The 25,447-nt window shown below is 39.4% G+C and overlaps 1 protein-coding gene across 4 annotated transcripts in view; it reads left to right on the forward strand.

Annotated features, from left to right (window-relative positions):
- Nucleotides 1-23,891, forward strand: part of C5 (complement C5) — a 99,326-nt gene extending 75,435 nt beyond the window's left edge. For all 4 annotated transcript variants that reach the window (XM_045373760.3, XM_005580915.4, XM_065530137.1 and 1 more), the window contains 12 exons: nucleotides 1,194-1,346; nucleotides 4,089-4,151; nucleotides 5,216-5,297; nucleotides 6,370-6,427; nucleotides 11,653-11,755; nucleotides 12,446-12,520; nucleotides 12,637-12,742; nucleotides 13,840-13,923; nucleotides 15,061-15,150; nucleotides 18,062-18,145; nucleotides 22,655-22,793; nucleotides 23,355-23,891. In XM_045373760.3, the coding sequence (XP_045229695.1) occupies nucleotides 1,194-1,346; nucleotides 4,089-4,151; nucleotides 5,216-5,297; nucleotides 6,370-6,427; nucleotides 11,653-11,755; nucleotides 12,446-12,520; nucleotides 12,637-12,742; nucleotides 13,840-13,923; nucleotides 15,061-15,150; nucleotides 18,062-18,145; nucleotides 22,655-22,793; nucleotides 23,355-23,484 (1,167 nt within the window). In that variant the 3' untranslated portion in view covers nucleotides 23,485-23,891. The remainder of the gene's footprint in view (nucleotides 1-1,193; nucleotides 1,347-4,088; nucleotides 4,152-5,215; nucleotides 5,298-6,369; nucleotides 6,428-11,652; nucleotides 11,756-12,445; nucleotides 12,521-12,636; nucleotides 12,743-13,839; nucleotides 13,924-15,060; nucleotides 15,151-18,061; nucleotides 18,146-22,654; nucleotides 22,794-23,354) is intronic.
- The last annotated feature ends 1,556 nt before the right edge of the window (nucleotides 23,892-25,447 follow it).

Here is a 25,447-nt window from a genome sequence, read left to right on the forward strand (position 1 = left end):
GGAGTGTGTATATTTATATATATAAAATTTAGACATAGAGAGGGCCTTCAGTATTAATTTACTGACCATCTAATGTGTTTTATCTTGGGTACAATTATAGGGTTAGCAGAAAAGAGTGCCCTATTGATTAGCATTTGCCCCCTAGATATAGGCAGAGGGAATGGCCACATTGTTTAACATCTCTGATCTAGTCATGTTTCTCAGTTTTATAGATGAGAAAGATGAGGTCCAGAAAGATAAAGTTTATTCATTTATTCCTTCAACAAATATTTATGTACCTACTAAATGCAATGGATATTACCTTAGTCCATTGTGTGTTGCTATAACAGAAAATGACACACTGGATAATTTATAATGGACAGAAATTTATTAGCTCATGGTTCTGGGTCCTAGGAAGTCCAAGATCAGGGGGCTGCACCTGATGAAGGCATTCTTGTTGCATTATTCCATGGTGGAAGGGCAAAGAGTAGGTGGAGTGGGGGGTTGGTGGGAGTGGGGTATAAACTCATCCTTTTATAACAAATTCACTTCTACAATAAGCAGCATTAATCCATTTATGAAAGTGGCACCCCCATGGCCCAAACACCTCCCATTAGGCCTCACCTCCTAACACTGCCACATTGGGGACCAAGCTTTCTGACACATGAACTTTGGGGGACACATTCAAACCACAGCAGGCATCAAGAAAAATATATTACCTACTTGCCTCATGAATCTTACATTGCAGTGGGGTAGGCTAACAATAAACTATAAATAAAAGCATTACAAATTGAGATGAGTGCTATAAAGGGCAAAAAGGTAACATTAAAACAGAGAATAATGGGAAAGGGGAGTTTATGGCCTTGTTGTGGAGATACTTAAGCTCAGACTGAAGGATGAGGAAGAGATAATCATGCAAAGACTCAGAGGAATTCTGCAAACAGTGATTTGCCTGAGGTTACATTTGCAGAACATATAGAGGACCCAGATCTGAGGCCACACTTCCTTCCTGTCCTTGCTAACAGCATCATCTTTATTGAGGAGGGAGAGATCTTTCTTCCCCCTCCACAATGGGGCTCTTAACCAGTCTTACTGCATCAGCTGGAGTTTCATCTCCAGACAATGCTGCCCTACCCCCCATAAAAAGGGCATTTGTAAATAGGGAGTACATCAATGAACTAAACGTATTTTTGTGCCTTGCTGATTGTTGACAGGACACAATCAATGCCATCGAGGGCCTGACAGAATATTCACTCCTGGTTAAACAGCTCCGCTTGAATATGGACATCGATGTTGCTTACAAGCATAAAGGTCCCTTACATAATTATAAAATGACAGACAAGAATTTCCTTGGGAGGCCAGTAGAGGTAAATGAAGAACTTCGTGTAGTATTTTACAATTGGCTGAGACCATTGAAATCATCTGTCCCACTCTTTATTTTATAAATCTATCTTTTCGCTACTTAAACATATATTGAGTGTCTGTTATGTCCTAAGCAGGGATGCCTGCTATATCCTGGGCACTGAGGATTCAAAAATAAAACACAGTCAGCGTAGTGCAGGGAGATTGTCATTTAAGCAGATAGTGAAAAATAAGAGTCTTGATAGGTACATGGAAGTACAGAGGGGCCCTCCTGATCCTGGCTGAAAGATGGGAGGAGTTTGTCAGATGTGTCCAGCTGTGTGGGTTAAATCTGAAAAAATCAGAATGAGTTAGACAAGTGAAGAAAAAGGAAGAACATTCCAGGCATAGATAACAGCACACAGAGCAGTACAGTGAGTGTAGGAGGGAAGGCATGTCTGGGAAGCTGCTAGTGGTTCCTTCTGGCCCTGGTCATACATGCAGACTGTGGCCAGGCTGGAGTCAGCCTTTAGGGTCCCCAGCTCCTTGCCCCATGTCCTTTGCTACTGCTGGATTTTTAAAGGTGGTAACTTTGATGGCTTATGAAAATTTCACAAAGAAAAAGACATGTTGGAAAAACTGTGTTCTCTATTAATATTAGCTGCCCACATATAGCTGCTAATACATATTTTTCTAACTACTGTGTTTACATTAAAGTATACTTAAATGTACAGTAATTGGAAATAGTCCTCACTGTTGACATCTTTCACAAATTGGTGTTTGTTAAAAGTAAACAAGTATGAGAAATATATATATATATTTTTTGAGATGGAGTTTCGCTCTTGTTGCCCAGGTTGGAGTGCAATGGTGCAACCTCAGCTTACTGCAACCTCTGTCTCCCAGGTTCAAGCAATTCTCCTGCCTCAGCCTCCCAAGTAGGTGGGATTACAGGCACCTGCCACCACACCCAGCTCATTTTTTGTATTTTTCGTAGATACGGGATTTCACCATTTGGCCAGGCTGGTCTCAAACTCCTGACCTCTGGTGATCCACTCACCTTGGCCTCCCAAAGTGCTGGAATTACAGGCGTGAGCCACCATGCCCAGTGGAGAAATAAAATTTAATGCAAAAATTGCAAACTGGTGGCCCATACTAAAAAAAAGGATATGGATATAAACATAGACATAGATATATGCCAACATTTAAAGATCCAGAGATTTCAAATAAAAACCTGATTCCCAACTTCCCTTAATAAACCAAAAGACCTGGCAGCAAGGCACTGGGCATTGGCATGGCTTCTGCAATTTACTGCAGTCCCCACCAGTCACAGGATGTATGCATGTGCATTTATGTTCATACTTGCTTTGTGTCCAGGCCTCTGCAGGCATTTGTGCTTGTGGTCCATAGTTTGGGAATACGTCTTCTTTCCCTGGGATCATTTAGAGTTCACCAGAGATTCATGTTCTGAGTCTGAGCTCTAAAGAGGATCTCTTGACCTTCCAGCTACCTGAGGTAGCTGGAATTATTCTTTTCTATAGGGATAATGCTGTAAGAGGCCTCTTGTCATCCTAGCAAAATTTAAACCTTAGCCCAGGATGCTGCTTCCATGTAACACCTGGGCTGTTATTATCCAGTGTGGAATTTTCTACTCCAGCATTTCCTGAAATGTGTTCCGTGAAAGAGTGTTAGGTGGTTGAGTGTTTAGCTTAAATAAAGTTAAACAAGTTTTTTAATCCAGAATTCCCCTGTTCTGTAATGTGTATGTGATTAAGTGTGGTGACTCTGGGCGTGAAAAGGGGCAGAGGCAAGGAACAGTGCACAGCATTTCCCAAACTTATTTGTCATGCATGCTTTTCACATGCAGTATCTCAAGACACTTGTTTTCCAGCAAATGCTGCTATATTCTATCAGGGAGAACAAGAACGTTACTAAAATTTGAAGGAAAGATTGAGAAACTTTAACATATGCCCAATCCCTCTTGCATTATTGTGCTAAGCAAAGGAAAGGGGAGGCTTGGAATAAAGGAAGGGCCAACTCCTCGGGCTCAAAATTGTCTCTCCCCTACTTTCCACAAATTAGGGAGCATTTGGATGACAAAGTTCCTCTGGGCAGGAGAATGAGTTAACTCCATTTATGTCTTCACTTTCCTACTAGCAGAGTGGGAAGAAGAGCAGCAGCAACTAAGGATTTGGCAGGCTTGAGTGGGGTGCTAGTGGTTTGGGGTGGGGTACCAGGGGTTTCTGCAAACAAAGGCCATGACAAGTGGAAAAGATAAATCATCAAGAGATGGAAAAAGGGTGCAAAGGAGGAACTCAGAGAGGACCAAAGATAGATGCACCCACTTTCAAGTTATGTGGAGGTTCCCTGCTCTGGGTTCTGATGAAAACGATCTCCATTGGCACACAGGATGCTGATTCCTGAGCTAGGCACAGAAAGGAATTTATTCAGTTGGCAAAAGGAGATGAAGATCCAGATTTACCATGGCCATATGTAAATGAAAATGTAACCAGAAGTGACCTCTGACATGCTGCTTTTGTTGGTTCACTCAGGAGATCTCAGACATCTTATTTACATGTAGAAGGGAAAGGGGAAAATACTAGCCTTGTTTAGCACCTGCCGTGGGCATAGGATTTTCAGTGTCTCATCCAGTTACTCTCAGAGGAGATCTGAGAGAGGAGGCTGGTAGGTGTCAGCCCACTTTTCATAGCTCTATCCTCCCTCCCTATCAAATGATGAAAGAAAGCATGGTTTCTCTATTGTCTTTCCAGGTGCTTCTCAATGATGACCTCGTTGTCAGTACAGGATTTGGCAGTGGCTTGGCTACGGTACATGTAAGTATTTAATTGATATCCAATAATGAGTTATGTGTCTATTTGTACTAAGTAAGCATTTTGGGGGATTTATGTGTTATTCATAAAGGCTTGTTTCTTCATTTTAGCCACTTGGCAGTTGCAATTTTTTTTCTTTTTTTTTTTTTTTAAATGGGGTCTCACTCTGTCACCCAGGCTAGAGTGCACTGGTGTGATCTTGGCTCACTGCAACCTCCACCTCGCAAGCAATTCTCCTGCCTCAGCTTCCCGAGTAGGTGGGATTACAGGCACATGCCACTAGGCCCGGCTAATTTTTTTTTATTTTTAGTAGAGACGGAGTTTCACCATGTTGGCCAGGCTGGTCTCAAATTCCTGACCTCAATTGATCCATCCATCTTGACCTCCCAATGTTCTGGGATTACGGGAGCGAGCCACCATGCCTGGCTGGCAGGTGCAAATTTTTCTAGGCTGTTTAACTATGTTCATGCATTCTTAAATTACATGTTCTGAGCATAAATTAACATCCTATTAATAATTTTAATCACATTTTTATCTTTAGTACATTCATTCCTTCAAGGACTGTTGTAAGTTTATATGGGGGAGGAGAGGTTGTCCACTTTTCTGCCACTTCTGGTTGGTGTCAATGTATCTACTTCTGGCAGCACCTCTGCCCATTCACACACACCTATAATTTGCTGTTTGCCATTATGGTGTGTGGCTGGAAGAAACCCACACTCCTTAGCCTTGTGGTGTTGTGTGTAAAATTAAAGTGGAAAGGTTCAAGAACAAGAACCTTGGGAACTCTCCTATAGAGTAAGGTGCCCAGATTTGACTGCATGGAATTTAGACCAAGATTCTGACCGGCCAGAAGTCATTTTTTGCTTACTTTGGGTCTCTCAGGTTTAGATTATGGAGTTTGCTTAGAATCCAGCTGTTGGAAAAGTGAGTCGCTAATGTACACCGTTTGTGCTGGATTATGAAAATGATTCTTCGAGCATCCCATCTGCAGCAGCAGTGTTGCCATAATACCTTTGTCACTTTCCCACTTTAAATAGACTCTTCTTGCTTACTTGTCCCCAATGTAGGTAACAACTGTAGTTCACAAAACCAGTACCTCTGAGGAAGTTTGCAGCTTTTATTTGAAAATTGATACTCAGGATATTGAAGGTAAAACAGCATGATTTACCTTGTAATTTTGGCTAAAAATAAAGCATGTTTATACATAGAGAGCTTCTCTGATTAGGAAAAATGTGCTTACTCAAAAAGCAAAATTTCTTGATCAAATACTTTAGCAGGTTGACATCCAAGTAAATTTTTTACATTAGATATATTTTTTGCAATAGATATAACTCTTTAATACAGTTGGAAGCTAATATTAAATAACAATAACTAAGCTAAATGTATTTGCTATTGATCAATAAATTGTTTTGACTGACTATGTTACTTTTAAAGAGTGTAACTAGTTGTAAAGCCACATTAAGGTCTAATTCCAGAAGCCAGCATTTCTGTTACTTTTGTGTTAACCTTCCAATCTAGGACCTTGAATTCCCTTATCACCCTGTTAGTTTTCCATCCCTTAGCCTTTCTGTATTCCAAGGGGTCAAGCAAATGAACATTTCTGTGCCTCCATCTTTAACTTAGTCTCTCCTATACTTACCATTCTTTCTTTAAATGTACCCCCGACCCTTTTTTTTTTAACCCAAGGCCCTCACATCCCTCTGCTGGTTGGTTCTCCCTTCTTGGTCCAAAACCAAGTCCACTTGCACACTCCAGTCCTCCTCCTCTCCCCATTGCCTCCAGGGTCAGAATGAATGCTGCTGCCTCTGCCCTGATATTTTCCATCTATGGCTCAGAAGCCTGTTCCTACAGGAAACTTCCCAACTACCAGCAAATCAAGGCATCTGCTCTTCCTCCCTCCAACATCCCCCAAACATATTACCAATACATATTTATCTTTAATAATTTCTTCCTTAAATTATAAGTTATTTGACAGCAATGAACTGTTAATTATTTAAAGACTTTAATTATTTAAATTAATTATTTAAATACTTCCTGGTATTGTCAATAGCCATGAATTTCCGTTAGAACCGCTGAAAGTATCTAAACTTCCAAATCACAAATCATTTTTAAGTGTGTTCAGAGATCTGTTCATTAATAATTCTGTTCTGACACGTTCCAAAGCAGCTGAAAACAGTTTACTCTTATATTTGTCTGTTTGCTTTCTTGTTGCGTATGCCAGCATCCCACTACAGAGGCTACGGAAACTCTGATTACAAACGCATAGTAGCATGTGCCAGGTGAGCCCATTTCCACAAAAGTGAGTATAGACTCCAAGTTCTCATTTTTGTTTTAGTATTGTTTCTTTATATATTTTCAAATTTTAGTATGCCCAGAAGATACAAAATTGTTCAATTGTTTAAAAACGCAGAACACATGTATTCTTAAATAGCTACTTACCGTAAAAAACAGCCTTGGTTTTGCTCAGAATAGTTTTCTCTCTCATTTTTGTCTTCTGATTCAAACAGTATAATACTAATTTTTTCTTTCTTTCAGAGGGATAGAGATGTGATTAAAAAAAAAAAAACAGGAAAAAAATATAAAAGATTCTCTCAAAAACAGTTCCTACTCTCTTACTTAGAAAAATCACACTTACCTAACAAAATCCCTGGCCATTATTAGCTAGATTCTCAACTCAACCTGCACATTGAAGTCAGCTGGAGAGCTCTTGGAGATGTCCAAATGTCCTGTGCTCCAGAGGTCATTCTAATGGTAGCCAGGGTTGAGAACCATTGATGTTAAACCCTCTCCTGACTAAGTTTCCTGTTATTGCTAGGTAACAATTTATTGCAAACATAATGGTTTAAACCAACACAGTTTTACTATCTTGCAATTCTAGAGGTGAGAAGTCCTAAAATCAAGGAGTTGGGTAGGGCTGTATTCCTTCTGGAAGCTCTAGAATTTGTTTGCCTATTCCAAATTCTAGAGGCTCCCTGTGTTCTTTGGCTTGTGGCCCCTGTCTGTCTTCAATACAAGTGTCACAGCATCTTCCAATCTCTCTTTGACTGTGACCCCTGCTTCCATCATCACACCTCCTTCTCTGACTCTCCTGCTTCCCTTCCTCATAAAGATTCTTGTCTTTACATTAGACCTACACAAATAACCCCCATCTCAAATCCTTAATTTAATCACATCTGTAAAGTTCTCTTTGCCACATAAGGTAACACATTCACAGGTTCAGGGGATTAGGACATGGACATCCTTGGGGGCCATTATTCTGCTTACCACAGCCACCATCCTAAAATATTTATGAAAGTGTAGGATTTTTGCCAGGTACGGTGGCTCATACTGTAATCCCAACACTTTGGAAGGCCAAGGAGAGAGGATTGCTTGAGCCCAGGAGTTCAAGAATAGCCTGGGCACCATAGCCAGACCCCATCTCTATAGCAAATTTTAAAAATTAGCCAGACATGGTGGCACACACCTGTAGTCCCAGCTACTTGGGAGGCTGAGGCAGGAGGATTGCTTGAGCCCAGGATGTTGAGGCTGCAGTGAGCTGTGACCATGCCACTGCACTCCAACCTGGATGAAAAAGTGAGACCCTGTCTCCAGAAAGGAAAAGAATATGTAGGTATTTGAAAATATGTATATACATTTGGCTTTGGTGATCACACAGTGTGATCAGATAGTGGTAGAGCCAGGACTGTAACACAGACTTCTTCCCTGATCTTTCCATCGTCCCTCAATCCTTTCTGTTGTGTTCTATTTTCTTAACTCTTGTATTGTCAATAACAGTGATATCTATGGATGGCATTTTGCTGATTTTACTTATAATCACGCACCCACTGTGGATAACATGGAAATTCAATAGTGTTGTGCAAAAGATGAGAGCTGAGAAGGACCTTAGGGATGATATCATAATCCTCTTGTTTTGGAAATGAAAAAACTAAGACCCAAAGAAATAAAGTCGCCTGCCAAATGCTCACAGAGTTAGAGGCAGAGCCAGGGGCTCAACTCCCCAGCCTCTGATGTTCAATCCAGTATCTAAACTGTCTCTTTTTTTTTTTTTTTTTGAGATAGAGTTTCACTCTGTCACGCAGGTTGGAGTGCAGTGGCCTGATCTCGGCTCACTACAACCTCTGCCTCCCGGATTTGGGAGATTCTCCTTCCTCAGCCTCCTGAGTAGCTGGTATTACAGACACACAACACCACGCCCAGCTAATTTTTTTTATTTTTAGTAGAGATGGGGTTTCACCATGTTGGCCAGGCTGGTCTCGAACTCCTGACCTCATGTGATCTGCCCACCTCAGCCTCCCAAAGTGTTGGGATTACAAGCCTAAACCACCATGCTCAGCCTAAACCACCCTTTCAATCAGTGTAATCTAAGACCACGAATCCCAAGGAAAAGCACATTGTTTCTCCCTGCCTCCCTCCCAGCTGTTTCCCAGCCTTCTCTATCTCCCAAGCCCAATCGCTTCCTAGGATTCCTTCACTATTCAGTCCTATTTCCTTCCTCATCAGCATTTCTTCCTTCCAGCACTTCCTACTTCCTTCTGTGGCCAGTCCCTGCTCTCTGTTCCCACTCAAACATCTTTCCTCATTCCCTAACTTCTTTCCAGTAAGGTCACCTTTCCCAGGCAGCTTCTTTCCTCCTGAATGCCATTCCTACCCTTGGACACCTACCAGCTGGGGAGGAGCATGATCACAGTTACCTTTAAATTTGTAACAGTTGTCAAAGGGAAGTGTAAGCAAACTTCTGGGCAGAGCTCGAATCAGTGTCTGGGACCCTACAGGGAGGCATCTGTACTTGCCGTAAAGAAGAGCTCTCTGATAGGGTGAGACACCTGTGGGATAGCCTCTGCCAGTAAGAACTCCAGTGACCTTCAGGACATCAGCTTACTTCTCCGATCCTCTTCTATGAAGCAAAGATATTGCACTACTTTATCTCAAGTTTTCTGCCGGTTCTAATTGTCCACAATTCTGCCGTACAGAAAAAGGCTGTTATCAAAAGCTCGTTCATTTGACTTCATTGGCAGGAGGCCTAATTCCAGATTATCAATATACAAAAGAAAGCAAGGAGAAATGCAATCTTGAATAGTCTATCCTTTGGTTTTTACAAATTGGGGACAAAATGTTCCAGAAAGGCGGGTGGAATATGCTTTTGGCTCTGTTGACACTGAAGTTAGGTTGGGTAAATTCCAAAAGGAGCTGTGTAGTACTTATTCATGTAAGAATTTCTTTGCCTTCAAATATTCTCTCTCCTGATTAAAAAATGCCAGCATGAAGTTTCTGTGTTCAGAGGGTCTCTTTCGTGTATTTACCTTTTTACAACCTCTCTGTTGTATTCCTAAGAAAAGAAAAACAGGATTTCATTTCCCTCGCAACAAAATGCCTTTGGGGAAGATTGCTGGTTTTGGCAGCAGGCAAAGGGCTTCTTGAAAGGAGGATTTCTGTTCCACCATTGAAACAGTCTCCATGGCAACCAGTCATCAAGGCTCCAGCAACCTTTTCATAGACACTCTCCACTCGGGAGGCCCTTTTCCATCCTGCTGACAAAGTGTTTGCATCTGTGAGCAAGAGTTCTCTGCTTCTACCCATCCAATTAGCGAGATGTTCAGATGTCACATTAGAGTTCCAAATGTTTTATATTCTGTTCTAAATTGTCAATTTGGTGGAGAATAGGGTTAAATTTTTATGAGTCAGATATTTTAGAATACTTTTCATTATTGTGGCAAATATTACATCTATAACTTCTATTAGGGACTGCTTTTATTTATTTATTTATTTATTTTTGAGGCAGAGTCTTGCTCTGTTGCCCAGGCTGGAGTGCAATGGTGTGATCTCAGCTCACTGCAACCTCTGCCTCCCAGCCTCAAGCGATTCTCGTGCCTCAGCCTCTTAAGTAGCTGGGATTACAGGTGTGCGCTACCACACCCAGCTAATTTTTGTATTTTTAGTAAAGAAAAGGTTTCACCATGTTGGCCAGGCTGGTCTCGAACTGCTGGCCTCAACTGATCCGCCTCAGCCTCTCAAAGTGCCGGGATGACAGGTGTGAGCCACTGCGCCCAGCTGGGATTGCGTTATATATGCTCCATGAGGTGTCATTGAGGAAAAGATATGCCCTGACCCCTCACTAACTTGCATAGTGTCTCCTCTTCCACCAACATTCATACCTGTAGGTGAGATAAATTCATTTTCCCCCGTTATGAAGCTGTCTTTTAACTTCTTCCTTTAATCCTGTCTGCTCTCCCAAGCTTCACTCTCAAACATCCAGCTGCCTCTCAAGCATCTTGAGGTGAGGCTGGAACCTGAAATCAAGTTTTGCAGAACCACACTCCCTCTGTCTCTGCCCCAGCCTCAGCCAGCCTGTCTCTTTTATGTCTTCTAACATCTCTTAATGGTAGCTGTAAGCCTCTGCCACCCAAAACCAAAGCCTGGGAATTATAAAGATAAATTTAAAATACAAGCTTATACTTCTTCACAGTTAGTTTTACAAATAAGAAAATGATCTTAGAAGGGGGAAATGATTTGTGGGAATCTCAGAACTGGAATAAAACCCAAGTTTCCTGATTCTCCATTTCAGTATTCTTTTCTCTCTTACAAAACAAAAACAAAAACAAAACCCTCCCATTGTGCCCTTTTTGCATTTCTCCTTAACTTCCTTCCAGCAGAATTCCTACTGAAAGGATAGTCCTTGAAACATTTTCTACATAAAGTAGCTATTATGGGAAATTTAGAAAATAGAGAAAAGCATGAAAAAGAAAAGAGATAATCGCTTATAATCTCACCATCCAGAGAAAGTAGCTACTAATATTTAGTGGGTTCTTTTGTTTGTTGGTTTGTTTTTAAAGAGGGAGTCTCGCTCTGTTGCCCAGGCTCAAGCAGTTTTCCTATAGCTGGGATTGCAGGCGTGTGCTACCACGCCCGGCTAAATTTTTTTTATTTTTAGTAAAGATGGAGTTTCACCATGTTAGCCAGGCTGGTCTTGAACTCCTGACCTCAAGTGATCCGCCTGCCTCGGCCTCCCAAAGTGCTGGGATTACAGGCGTGAGCCACCATGCCTGGCCTTACTGTATTTTCTTCCAGCTTTTCCTGGACATGTTTATTGAATCTCTTTTCAACATACAACTAATTTTTTCCCTTGGAATATGCTTCATTAGAAAATAAACTAACATGAGAATCCAAAGACCTGGATTCTTCTACAGCTCTGCATGAATTAGCCGTGTGACCTTGAACCAGTGCCTTACTCTCATTCTGAGTTTCCCCAGCTAGTTAGCTTGGTGTGGATGACTTCTGTGTTCCAGTAGAGTGGTTCATTGAGATTATTGATCAAGTGAGGAAAGAGAATAGATGACTCAAAGATCTCTTGCAACTCTAAAGTCAGAGATTTTAACCCATACATTGTAGAAAAGTAAATAAATGGAAACCCAAATTTAAAAATTAAGGTCCACTAAGGAACAGTGTCCTTTCTTAAAGAATCTTATTCACTTGTTTATTACATTTTCTAACCTCTTTTTTATTTTAGCTACAAGCCCAGCAAGGAAGAATCATCTTCTGGATCCTCTCATGCAGTGATGGACATCTCCTTGCCTACTGGAATCAATGCAAATGAAGAAGACTTAAAAGCTGTATGTGTTTTCTTTTAAATCATGTAAATTCTTTGTTTTCTTTTCTGAATTATTTTACAGACAATTGTACTTTCTTTCATTTTAATATACAACTTGTATAGAATCACCCAGAATATTCTCTGTTTTTTGTTTTTGTTTGTGTTTTGAGATGGATTTTCACTCTTGTTGCCCAGGCTGGAGTGCAAAGATGCGATCTTGGCTCACTACAACCCCGCCTCCCGGGTTCAAGTGATTCTCCTGCCTCAGCCTCCCGAGTAGCTGGGATTACAGGCATGCACCACCACGCCTTGCTAATTTTTTTTTTTTTGTAGTTTTAGTAGAGACGAGGTTTCACCATGTCAGCCAGGTTGGTCTCCAACTCCTGACGTCAGGTTTATCCACTGGCTTTGGCCTCCCAAACTGCTGGGATCACAGGCGTAAGCCACCAGGCTTGGCCAGAATATTCCTTTCAAAACATAATTAACCTAAGTTTTGATTTATCAAAGTGAAACAGAAGCATACACTAGCATGCTCTGAAAAATATGAGTTTATATGCTAATGTGTTCAGACTTTTTCAAGAAGAGGAACTGCTCTTCAGTTTCTTTGAACAACAGATCACATCCCTGTGATGTGACATCTCATCAACAGATGAATGCATTTAAACAAAAAGATAATGAAATGAAATTCAAGCTTCTCTCTTTTCCCCCTTAGCTTGTGGAAGGGGTGGATCAGCTATTCACTGATTACCAAATAAAAGATGGACATGTTATTCTGCAACTGAATTCGGTAAGCTCCACCTCCAACCATTTTTCCTTTACTATTACTATTCAAAATATACAGGCTAAAAGATTATAAATACCGTCTCTCCGTAATTTCCTTAAATCCTTGAATTTGTTAAACAGATCCCCTCCAGTGATTTCCTTTGTGTACGATTCCGGATTTTTGAACTCTTTGAAGTTGGGTTTCTTAGTCCTGCCACTTTCACAGTGTATGAATACCACAGACCAGGTAATCAACTCCATGCTAACATTTCTTCAGAAGAATACTTTGTATTCTTTACAGAACATTTAGAAATCCACTAGAGTCCTGTAAATTTTATGTATTGCCTCTCTTAGAGACCACTCTTCATAAAAGTCCCAATTTGAACATTCAAACTACTGTATACAAAATATTGTACATAAACTTCTTCTTGACATTGAGCAGACCATTTTACCTCAGTCCTCAGTTTCTTCATTTTTTAAAATAAATGGATCGTAGTGCCTCCAACTTCAATATTCTTTGCCTCAGGTTTATCTATGGTGTTCACAGATAAATCATCTCTCTCCTTTTGAGAGAAACCGACTCAATTTTCCCAGAACAACTTCTAGCCCATCTATATTCTTGTTAACTTTGCAGATAGCTCTGTTATAGCAGCTGTCAGATTGCATTCAATTATTTGTATGTCTTTCTCATCAACTCCAGGGTGTTTTCATTCTTGTGTCCCTAGTATCTAATGCAGTGTCAAGTATAGAATGTTAACTCAATAAATATTTATGAATGAGTGATACCACATTTGACTACTCCACTTTTGAGAATGTTATGTGATTGGAGAGCTTATTGGTTCACAAGACAGATGACTCCACCTTGGGCAGTTCTACTTGTTAGAAAATTCTTAAAGTGAACCAAAACTCTGACACCCATTCATTCTAGTTTTATATTCTGAAATCACATAGAACATACATAGTCCCTCTTCTCCTTGAGATAGATATATAGAGTTACATAGCTATATGCTTTTCTTCCCTTGTCCACCCTAAACAATTCCAACTCTTTCAAAAGATCCTCATGCAACATAATTTATTTTCCTGTTACTTATAGAAGCATAAAATATTTTATTTCTGAGAAACGAGTGTTTTAAGCACAGAACTAAGCTAAAAAGGGGAGCTCTTTCTGAGGGTAGGGGAGCCCTTCCCAGGACAGCCAATTTATAATTTCACCTCCCTGGGCCTTAACTATAAAAAGAAGGATTTAGAATAAGCAATCTCTGAGGCTCCATGTAAGAGACTCGCCAATTAGTACCTGTGTTGTTCTTCAAACCACTTCTGTTAACCACACTTTCGTTGCCACAGATAAACAGTGTACCATGTTTTATAGCACTTCCAATATCAAAATTCAGAAAGTCTGTGAAGGAGCCACGTGCAAGTGTATAGAAGGTAAACTTTATTTAACATGTTTAGGCTGCATGCTTATTTAAAGCAGTCCTTCATAACCTGAGGTTAATCTGGGGGACACTGGTAAACTGTTCTTTCTCAGAAGTAGAAATGCTATCTCAGCTAATTGAAAGCTAATGATTCCTGAGCATTGTAAAACTACGTTTTCACAGTTCCTGAACAACCTGGTAGTTCATGCTGTACAGAGGCAGGGAAACACTATCGAGATGGTTGTTGGATATTATAGGGACAACATGATGTGAAATTTTACTTTCACCTAGTCTTTTTAACATACAGGACCAGAGGCTCAGGACTGAACCACTAGCTTCTGTTTCTTTTCTATTTTACTTCCCAGTTAATGGAATTCTATTTATTGTCCAGTTCCATTTAGTCTTTCGTAAATTGAAGAAAGCCTTCTTGGCCAAGGAAAAGATCCAGAACTCACCAGTAATCAACAGCTGGCTCCATGAGGGGCTGAGTTAGTTTTGGTTTTTTCAAAATCCTCAATAGCTACACCTTTTCTAGGTACTTATTGTGCCATTTTATGGCTATATATCCGTCACATTATCATTCTGGGTCCTTTGAAGGACTTCTGATTATACTCAAACTGGAAAAATTTCCCCCTTTCATCAAGGGAAGCACATACATTTCTAAGGACCTGAATGTGGAGTAGCCACCCAGTCTAACAATAAGTCTTATGCCAGGGGTGTCCAGTCTTTTGGCTTCAGTGGGCCACACTGGAAGAAGAATTGTCTTGGGCCATACATAAAATACACTAACACTGACAATAGCTAATGAGCTAAAACAAAAATCACAAAAAAATCTCATAACATTTTAAGAAACTTTACGAATTTGTGTTGTGCCACATTCAAAGCTGTCCTGGGCTGTGTGCAGCCCTCGGGCCATGGGTTCAACAAGCTTGTGACTTATGCTCAAGATTTTGTTTTTTGTTTGTTTTGTTTTTGCTTTATGTAATGTTTCGCTTTATGAAAGAAAAGAAAATGGGCAGGTCTTAGAAATCTGAGATTTGTAAGGTTTTATTGGGTTGTCTCTGGGTTCATGAGAAACTGTGTTTACTCCTAGAAAGAGTGTCTACTTCTTTACATTAACCTTCGTTTTACCAATTTTCACAAAATCCAGCTGATTGTGGGCAAATGCAGAAAGAATTGGATCTGACAATCTCTGCAGAGACTAGAAAACAAACAGCATGTAACCCAGAGATTGCATATGGTGAGTTCAAAAGTTCAATATAGCTCCTTTAAGCATGAAATTTTATGAAAACGTGTTCAGTTAGAAAGATCAAAAACTTTACATAGTGATTATATGGATACAACATTCCATGTGATCCCCTGAAGGAAAATGCCATTGATTTTTAGCCCTAACATGAAAAGTTTTTTATTCCCCAGCAAAGAAATGTGATTTTCATTATAAATAATAGAAGTGACATGTATACCCAGCCAAGACACTTTCCTCTAATAGATCTTTTTCAATTACGGGCACTAAAACATAGTCAAAGGGAACTTTTGAGAAGCCACAGAGGTATAAGATTTCAGTTCCGTACTCTTCCAATTGATAGACCAGAGGCAGAGGCAAAGGTGGTTTAGGGGAGTTGGTTTTTAAAAAATCTCTTCAGTGTAAAAATATAAATACCAAATAATTTTTAATATATTCAGAATTGCAATCCATGTTTGAGACATTCTCCATTTCAAAAAGCGAATCTCAATCCTTCTAGTTGTCCAGAGCTCAGAGCTAAATTAGTGTTCAAGTTCAGTTGCAGCCTTGTCTCAGTTCCTGATAAAATTAGCTCCTTTGTTTTCTATTCAGTTTTTGATGTTTACTGCTGGCATTTTTTGGAGAGAGAGAGCATATCGTACACTATCTCAAATCATTTTTTCATTTTGAAATTGGAAGGGTGGAGCCGGGCGCGGTGGCTCATGCCTGTAATACCAGCACTTTGGGAGGCCGAGGTGGGTGAATCACCTGAGGTCAGGAGTTCAAGACCAGCCTGGGGCGAACATGGCAAAACCCTGTCTCTACTAAAAACACAAAAATTAGCCAAGCATATTGGTGCGTGCCTGTAATCCCAGCTACTCAGGAGGGTGAGGCAGGAGAATCGCTTGAACCCAGGAGAAGGAGGTTGCAGTGAGCCAAGATCGTGCCACTGCATTCCAAACTGGGCAACACAGCGAGACTCTGTCTCAAAAAAAAAAACAAAAAAAAAAAAAAAAGAAAAGAAAAGAAAGAAATTGGAAGGGTGTTATTTATAAATTTAAAAAATAAGTACAGCCAATTTGGTACTTTGTGTTTAGCAACAGCTTTCATAGACAGTTTCTCATTGCAATGGAAAGGGTTCTCATTCTTATGGAACGGGTCTCATAAGAACTTTATGAGGGCTGGGCACGGTGGCTCATGCCTGTAGTCCCAGCACTTTGGGAGGCTGAGGTGGGCAGATCACTTTGAGCTCACGGGTTCTAGACCAGCCTGGGCAACATGGCAAAACCCTGTCTCTTCAAAAAATACAAAAATTAGATGTGCATTGATGGCTGGTGCCTGTAGTCCTAGCTACTTGGGAGGCTGAGATAGGAGGATCACTTGAGCCTGGGAGGTGGGGAGATTGCAGTGAGCCATTGTACTCCAGACTGAGTGACAGAGTGAAACCCTGTCAAAAAAAAAAAAAAAAAAAAAAAAAAAATGTAACAGAGGATTATTACTATTTGCCAGTGAAGAAACTGAGGCTCAGGGAGATTAAATAATTTGCTCAAGGTCATGCAGAAAGCAAGTGATAGAATTGAGATGCATCCTGATCTCCAGTATTTTTTCCATTGAAGTCTACTGAATTCTCTTAATAGTAATTCAGGCAACAGAATGAGTTTTGTATGGTTAATAACATTTCTTTCCTTTGAATTTATCTTGATTTAAAAAAAAAAAAGAAAGCTAAAAAGCTGCCTGACTCAGTGTAGACCCAATGCAGTTTGTTAAATACATGAAGACTTGAGAATACTGTAGTGTTTTGACAAACAAAAATTCCACTAAATTATTTCTTCCCTCCATTTTAGAACTATTTTAAATCTAAAATATCAGAAATCTATTTTAACACAGAGAATAAATGCAATTTGGGTTTATTGTGTTGTTTCAAGAAAACACTTAGCTGGCTTTTTCTGGACTACATGCTATTACTGGAATAACAGAATAGAAACAAAATTAAGTAGTTCTGTCTCTCTACTCAGGCCCACATAGTAAGTACATTGCCCATGTCCATTATAAAGACTATGAATCTGAAATTCAGAACATTTTTCATGCATTTTAAGCCACTAATTTACATAGCCCCTGGTTCTGCCATGATGAGTTCACCTATCTATCTCTCGATCTGTCAATCTATAACTGGGATAGACTTAAAGACTTGAGGGATATTTAGAATGAACAAATCTTTTAGGTCTCTCATTTCAAAACAAAAAATGGAAAGATCAAAAGCAAAAATAAAATAAACCTCTCCTGAGGCCACATAGAAAGAACGGGTCCCTTCAAGCTGGTCTTTCCAGACCTGAGGTCAAGCACATTGTGCATCAAACATTGATGTCTGAATGAAGAGAAAACAGGACTGTGGGCAGCTCATGTTGGGTAGTTGCCAAGCAAGGGTGAGTGAGACAACAGAATCATCCTCAAAACCAAAGATTAAAGCCAGTGGAACTATAGGAGGAAGCAAAGCAAGGAACCAAGAAAGCTCACATGGTTGACCTGAATGAGAGATAAGGCTTCCTCTGTGGCCATGGAGAAGAGAATGAAGGGGCTCTTCAAAAGATGCCCATAGGCATGACTCCACTCATCTTAAAGGATCAGCCTCTGAACTTAACATCTAACGAAGGTTTATCTTGTTTGTTTGTTGTATGTGCTTCTGTTATTTTATTAAATATGTCTCTTGTTCTAATCAGCCTGTTCTATAACATTGGCCAGGGCTAATGATTCTAATAGATTGAGAGATTGAATCAGACTGAGGGGACTGGGGAAGGCTTCTTGGAGGAAATAAGAACTATAATAGTTCGCCATGCTTCATTTCTCGTGTTTGACAAATTCTGGCTTCTACTGGACATAGCATTAATAGTATTAAGACTGAATTGTTTCATTTTTGTTTGTCTTTTACCAGCTTATAAAGTTATCATCACATCCATCACTACAGAAAATGTTTTTGTCAAGTACAAGGCAACCCTTCTGGATATCTACAAAACTGGTGAGAATTCATTCATTCATTCGTTCTTTCATTCAACAACTATTTAGTACTGACTATGTGCCAGGCACTGTATTAGATGCAGAAGATACAACGCAAATAAGACAGAGCTCCTGCCTTTTTAAAGCTTATATTCTACTTGGGGAGAAACATTTCTTAAAGATGTTCATATAAACATTTCTCACTGAATTCATTTTTCTCAAACTTCAGCAAAATGGTTTTTTTAATTTTGTAATTGTCCAATTTCTTTTTCTTTCCAACTTTTATTTTAGGTTCAGGGGATACATGTGCAAGTTTGCTACATGGGTAAATTGCATGTCGTAGGGGTTTGGTATATAGATTATTTTGTCACCCAAGTAATAAGCATAGTACCCAATAGATAATTTTTCAGTCCTCACCCTCTTCCCACCCTCTACCCTCAAGTAGGCTCTGCTGTCTAGTGTTCCCTTCTTTGTGTCCATGTGTACTCAGTGTTTAGTTCCCACTTATAAGTGAAAATATGTGATATTTGATTTTCTGTTACTGTGTTAATTCACTTAGGTTAATGGCCTCTGGCTCTGCATCCATGATGCTGGAAAGAACATGATTTCATCCTTTTGATGGCTGCATAATATTCCATGGTGTCTATGTCCCACATTTCCTTTATCCAGTCCACCACTGATGGACATTTAGGTTGATTTCATGTCTTTTCCATTATGAATAGTGCTGTGATGAACATATATGTGCATGTGTCTTCATGGAGAGATGATTTCTATTCCTTTGAGTATATGCCCAATAATTGAATTGATGGGTCAAATGGTAATTCTGTTTTAAATTCTTTGAGAAATTTCCAAACTGCTTTCCACAGTGGCTGAACTAATTTACATTCCCACCAGTGGTATATAAGCATTCTCTTTTCTCTGCAACCCTGCCAGTATCTGTTATTTTTTGACTCTTTAATTATAGCCATTCTGACTGGGTGTGAGATGGCATTTTGTAGTTTCGATTTGCAATTCTCTAGTGATTAGTGATGTTGAGCATTTTTTCATGTGCTTGTTGGCTACGTGTATGGCTTCTTTTGAGAAGTGTATATTCATGTCCTTTGCCCATTGTTTTAATAGGGTTGTTTTTTGCTTGTTGATTTAAGTTCCTTATAGATTCTGGATATTAAAAATTTATCAGATGCATAGTTTGCAAAAAATGTTCTCCCACTCTGTACATTGTCTGTTTACTCTGTTAATAGTTTATTTTGCTGTGCAGAAGCAGCTCCTTAATTAGGTCCCATTTGTCAATTTTTGTTTCTGTTGCAATTACATTTGGAGTCTTTGTCATGAAATCTTTGCCAGTGCCTATTTACAGAATGGTATTTCCTGGATTTTTTTTCTAGGATTTTTATAGTTTTAAGTTTTAGATTTAAGTCTTTAATCCATCTTGAGTTGATTTTTACATATGATGAAAGGAAGGGGTCCAGTTTCATTCTTTGGCATGTGGCTAGCCAGTTATCCCAGCACCATTTATTGACTAGGGAGTCCTTCCCCCATTGCTTGTTTTTATTGATTTTGTTGAAGATCAGATGGTTGTAGGTGTGTGGCTTTATTTCTGGGTTCTCTAACCTGTTCCATTGGCCTACGTGTCTTTTTTGGTATCAGTAACATGCTGCTTTGGTTACTGTAGCCTTGTAATATAGTTAGAAGTCAGGTAGTAGGAGGCCTCCAGCTTTGTTCTTTTGCTTAGAATTCATTTGGCTATTCAAGTTCTTTCTTTGTTCCATATGAATATTAAAATGTTTTTTTCCAATTTTATGAAAAATAGAAAAATGACATTGGTATTTTGATAGGAATAGCATTAAATCTGTAAATTGCTTTGGGCAGTATGGCCATTTTAACAGTATTAATTCTTCCTATCCATGACCATGGAATGTTTTTCCATTTGTTTGTGTCATCTCTGATTTCTTTGTGTCATCTCTGATTTCTTTGAGCAGTGTTTTGTAATTCTCATTGTAGAGATCATTCACCTCCCTAGTTAGCTGTATTCCTAGGCATTTGTGTGTGTGTGTGGCTATTGTGAATGGGATTACTTTTTTTTTTTTTTTTTTTGAGATGAAGTTTCACTCTGTCACCCAGGCTGGAGTGCAGTGGCACGATCTTGGCTCACTGCAACCTCTGCTTCCCAGGTTCAAGTGATTCTCCTGCCTCAGCTTCCTGAGTAGCTGGCATTACAGACATGCACCACCACACCTGACTTATTTTTGTATTTTTTTGGAGATAGGGTCTTACATGTTGGCCAGGCTGGTCTTGAACTCCTGGGCTCAAGTAATCCACTCGCCTCAGACTCCTGAAATGCCGGGATTACATGTGTGAGCCATCACACCTGGCCTCATTTCAATTGATATAAATTTTGCAATAAGTAGGACTATAAAGCTAAATTGCAATAATATGCTAAATTTTTGCTAATTGCAAAAATATACTAAATATTTTTCTCTTTTGAAATTCTATCAAATATTTTAAGTCCCAAAATGCTTGATTTCTTTTCTTCTGAGACGTGGTCGCACTATGTTGTTCAGGCTGGTCTGAAACTCCTAGGCTCAAGGGATCCTCTCTCCTCAGCCTCCCAGCTTGATTATTACTAACCATACCCTAGAATTTTAAAATCCTAGTAATATTTTTCAATTTTGTATTTGCTTTATCAACACTTTGATAATTTTTAAAATTTTTGCTATTTTGAAAGTTTCATTGTATGAAACTTGTGATGTTATTTTATTTTTTCTTCATTGATGGTTGTAATTTTTTAATTTGCAGGCTAGTTGCCATTCTAATGAAATAAGTGTTTAGAACTTTGATCTTTCTACAATCCAACTTTTGAGCACCATTTTCATCCAATATTCATATTACAAGCAATAATAAGCCATTCTCTTTTTACTGAAATAACAAAGTGCTTTTCATTCCAGAAATACAAATTATTTGTTTTATTTGATACTGATTCTTGCATAGTACCAAAAGACATTTTAGACTGTTCTGAATTTTTCATAATATCAGATGATTCCCAAGCTACAGTTTTTTTTATTAGTATCATTTCTTCTTTGTTCTCCTGTAAATCCAAAGATGCATTTTATGATATTTAAAAGGAAATGTTAAGAAACATTTGCATACTTCATCTCCTCATTCTGGGTTCATTTTTAACACTTATAAATTTTGAATTTTTATAAATATAAAAATACCACACACTACTTACAGAAGAATTGCGGCACAGTGACAATAAACCATTTAGAATCAAGGGCAAACTGTAGTTTGAGGATAATGATAAATTGGTATTTCTCCAAAGGACAGAGTGCTTATAATAGGTGAGGATACAGAAGAATAAAAGTTATTGTTGAAGCCCAGGGTAGATGCCTGTTCTCTCTTCTGAATATACTTTAAATTTTCCATGATGAGAAGTTTAAAAAATAAGGCCCCATACAGCCACACTGCTTACTATGACAGGCGCTGAAATGGCAGATAGTACTGGTAATGCTGCTCAGATATTGACATAATAGGAATCTACATCATCAGGGCAGCGTAAGAAATCAGCTTGAACTAATGAGTGTACACCGAAATTTATATTACTAATGAAAGGTTACCATTTACACAATTTCTATTATACACTATTTGCCAATTGGTTCAGAAGTTTTTCAGGACTTAACAATTAAGATGACTCTGCCAGAGCTTAATAGTTAAATATCAGCTCTGGATATATAGCGATAAATCAGACACAGTCCATGCCTTAAGAAGTTTCTAGTCTAGCTAGAAGGACAGATGTGGGACAAAACATTGCAATAGAAATTCAAGTGTAAAAGAGGTAAGGAGGAGACAGACATATATTTAAAACAAAGAGCATCCAGGAATATTTTGCTGGATACTGTGAGAATTGAAGGAGACTTTTAAGATAAATGAAATTCAATAGGCCAACATGGGGAGGAATGCATTCCAGATAGGGGAATGGGCTACTTGTGAGTTCTTTGGGAATCCCAAAATTATTATCTTTGAAATTTTCCAAGTCTTTCACATTTTGTACTTTTCTACAAAGTTGACAGTTGCCAACTACCAAATAATTTTATATTTTACTATATAATGTGGAGATTAATATTGTTCAACTCTAGAGAGCCTTCTTTTAATTCTGGTTCTATAAGAGTAATAATAAGTACTTACATAGCTCCTACTATGTTCCAGGCACTTTTTATATATTAACCCATTTAATTTCACAATGGTTCTACAAGGTAGATTTTATTATCATGCCCAGTCTTCAGATGAGGGTCTAAGGCCTTATACAGATAACATAAACCATTTTCCCGGAGTCACATAGCCAGGAAGCGGCATGCTTAGAGTTTAACCCAGACAGTCTGGCTCCAGAGACTGAAGCTTTAACCACATGGATATCACTGCTCTCCACTAGCCAAGAACCTCTCAGTAGCGACGAGGAACCAGAAAGCTTGAGAGTTTATCATTGTGACATTAAAATATGAATGTTTTAACCTTACTTGACTTGCATGTCTCTCAGGGGAAGCTGTTGCTGAAAAAGACTCTGAAATCACCTTCATTAAAAAGGTAACCTGCACTAACGCTGAGCTGGTGAAAGGAAGACAGTACTTAATTATGGGGAAAGAAGCTCTCCAGATAAAATACAATTTCACTTTCAGGTAAGTCACCAATATTTTTCAGTCACTGATCTTCCCTCCAAAACTGAGTATGATTTATTCTTAAATACACTACGTGTTTCTTATGGCCCTGCTCTTAACTAACAAGCCATTTTGAACATCAGTGAAATAATATGAGTGTCAAACAGAGAATGATTTAAAACCATCGTGGCAGCTGAGGGCTTAGCTGCCTGATTAACCATCTGAGTATCTGGACCTGATGATGAATCTGAAAGTACTCACCGGACCTCCCCTAACCACCAGCTCCCTTGATAGGTTCTCAGACTGTGGTTTGTAAAGAGGAAAATGTGTAAATAAGCATTGTATTCTCTGCTTTTAGAAGCTAGTCATTGAAATAGATGCCATTTCTGCCTTTAATATGGGAGCCCCAGGCAGCTTCATGTTTCCTTAAGGGTTTGTGAACCCCTCCAGGAGAGGCCGGTACAGAAGAGTTTGGTGGACAACCTGATCCCTAGGGACCTGACCACAGCTGGGCTCTTATAAAAGAAATCAAATCCGGCTTTTCTGTACTGGCCACCTCACAAACGCTTTGTTTCTTGGTAGGTACATCTACCCTTTAGATTCCTTGACCTGGATTGAATACTGGCCTAGAGACACAACATGTTCATCGTGTCAAGCATTTTTAGCTAATTTAGATGAATTTGCTGAAGACATCTTTTTAAATGGATGCTAAAATTCCTGAAGTTCAGCTGCATACAGTTTGCACTTATGGACTCCTGTTGTTGAAGTTTGTTTTTTTTTCTCGTTTTTTTGTCTTTAAACATTCACAGCTGGTCTTATTTGTAAAGCTCACTTTACTTAGAATTAGTGGCACTTGCTTTTATTAGAGAATGATTTTAAACGCTGTAACTTTCTGAAATAACATGGCCTTGGAGGGCATGAAGACAGATACTCCTCCAAGGTTATTGGACACCGGAAACAATAAATTAGAACACCTCCTCAAACCTACCACTTAGGAATGTTTGCTGGAGCCGAAAGAACAGTCCATTGAAATGGAGTATTACAAAAACATGGCCTTTGCTTGAAAGAAAATACCAGGGGACAGGAAACTGATCATTAAAGCCTGAGTTTGCTTTCAAACTGTGCTAAAAAGCCTGTTATTTTATGCTAGATCAGCTTCAACCACACAGGCAAATTGAGAGAGACAGAGAAAGTCAGCAGTAGGGAACCTTAACCTGGAGCAGGCTTAGCCTCAGAGCCCTCAGCACACTGAGAAGGTAGGCAAGTTTGTCTCTGCCCCCTCCCCTTCCATTGCCCTCTTCATACCCTTGAAGGGAGAGCCTCTACTCTCTTTCCCTCCCTCTCAGCACATGTTCATTTCCCCCAGGAACTTGTTCTCGCCAACAATTGCTTTACTAAAAGACAGGCCCAGTGCAGCAACCTGGTGAAAAGAAACTGAGTGGCCAATCAGAAGACCTTTTTCCAGCCCTAACCATGTCTCTCTTTGAGCCTCAGTTTGAGCTTTATAAAAGAGGATTCATAACAAAAAGTTAATTTTTAAGTGACATTTTGCAGCACTTCAGATCATATTAAAAAGCTCTCACATATATTCCCATTTAATGTCTCAAGACTCTCACAAGATTCAGAAATTATTGTTATTATCATTATCATCCCCATCTTACAGATAAGAGAAAATTGAGATTCAGTCTTGGTGTGGTGGCTCAAGCCTGTAATCCCAGCACTTTGGGAGGCTGAGGCGGGCAGATCACTTGGAGGTCAGGAGTTCGAGACCAGCCTGGCCAACATAGTGAAACTAAAAATATAAAATTCTACTAAAAATATAAAAATTAGCCAGGTTAATTTAGCAAGCCTGTAATCCCAGGTACTCAGTAGGTTGAGGCAGAAGGATCACTTGAACCCAAGAGGTGGACATTGCAGTGAGCCAAGATCGTGCTACTGCACTCCAACCTGGGTGACAGAGCGAGACTCCATCTCAAAAAAGAAAAAAGGAAAAAAAAAAGAAAATTGAGGTTCAGAAAAGTAAAGCAGTTTTCCCATCCTAGTAAGGAAAAGAATTGGAAATCACACCCCAAGACTATCTCAGTCTAAATACATCTCTGTTCCACGTCACTACATATTGCTTGTTGGGGTGAATTTTCTAACAGTAAGGTGAGATATAATAGAAGTTTCTTAGACACAGGTTAATCAGGACCACTGAACTATCACAGGAAACATGAAGATGACCTCCGGATGTAATGGTAATTAACAGAGACTGGAATGCAGCTCCTTTTGAAGAGTCTGCTTTGTACTAGTTAGGTGAAACTACACAAGGCCTTGTAGTGTGCCTTTGTAAATGACACTAAGATTTTCCACTTCCAGGGACTAAGGACTTATTTTTCTCTAATGTCAAAGCTCACATTGTAGGCACTCCCTTGGCAAAAACAACCAATGTGTCATGTTCAAGATGGCCACACTCCCTGTCAGTGAGGGGAGAGGAGACCTTCTCCAGAGCAGACCTCTTGGTGTCTCCTGTCACCTCCTTGCCTGGAGGAGGGAACCACTGGTGCTGCTTCGGAGGCACAGGAGTCTGCCTGCCTTTTCCCTGAGCACTTTGGCAAATAGGGCGGGCCACAGTGGCCTAATTAACCCACAATGCAGCTGTCAAATATCAAAGCAGCTTTTGTGAATTAGCCTGG

This window comes from Macaca fascicularis, chromosome 15, assembly GCF_037993035.2.
Source record: "Macaca fascicularis isolate 582-1 chromosome 15, T2T-MFA8v1.1".
NCBI classification, from domain to species: domain Eukaryota; kingdom Metazoa; phylum Chordata; class Mammalia; order Primates; family Cercopithecidae; genus Macaca; species Macaca fascicularis.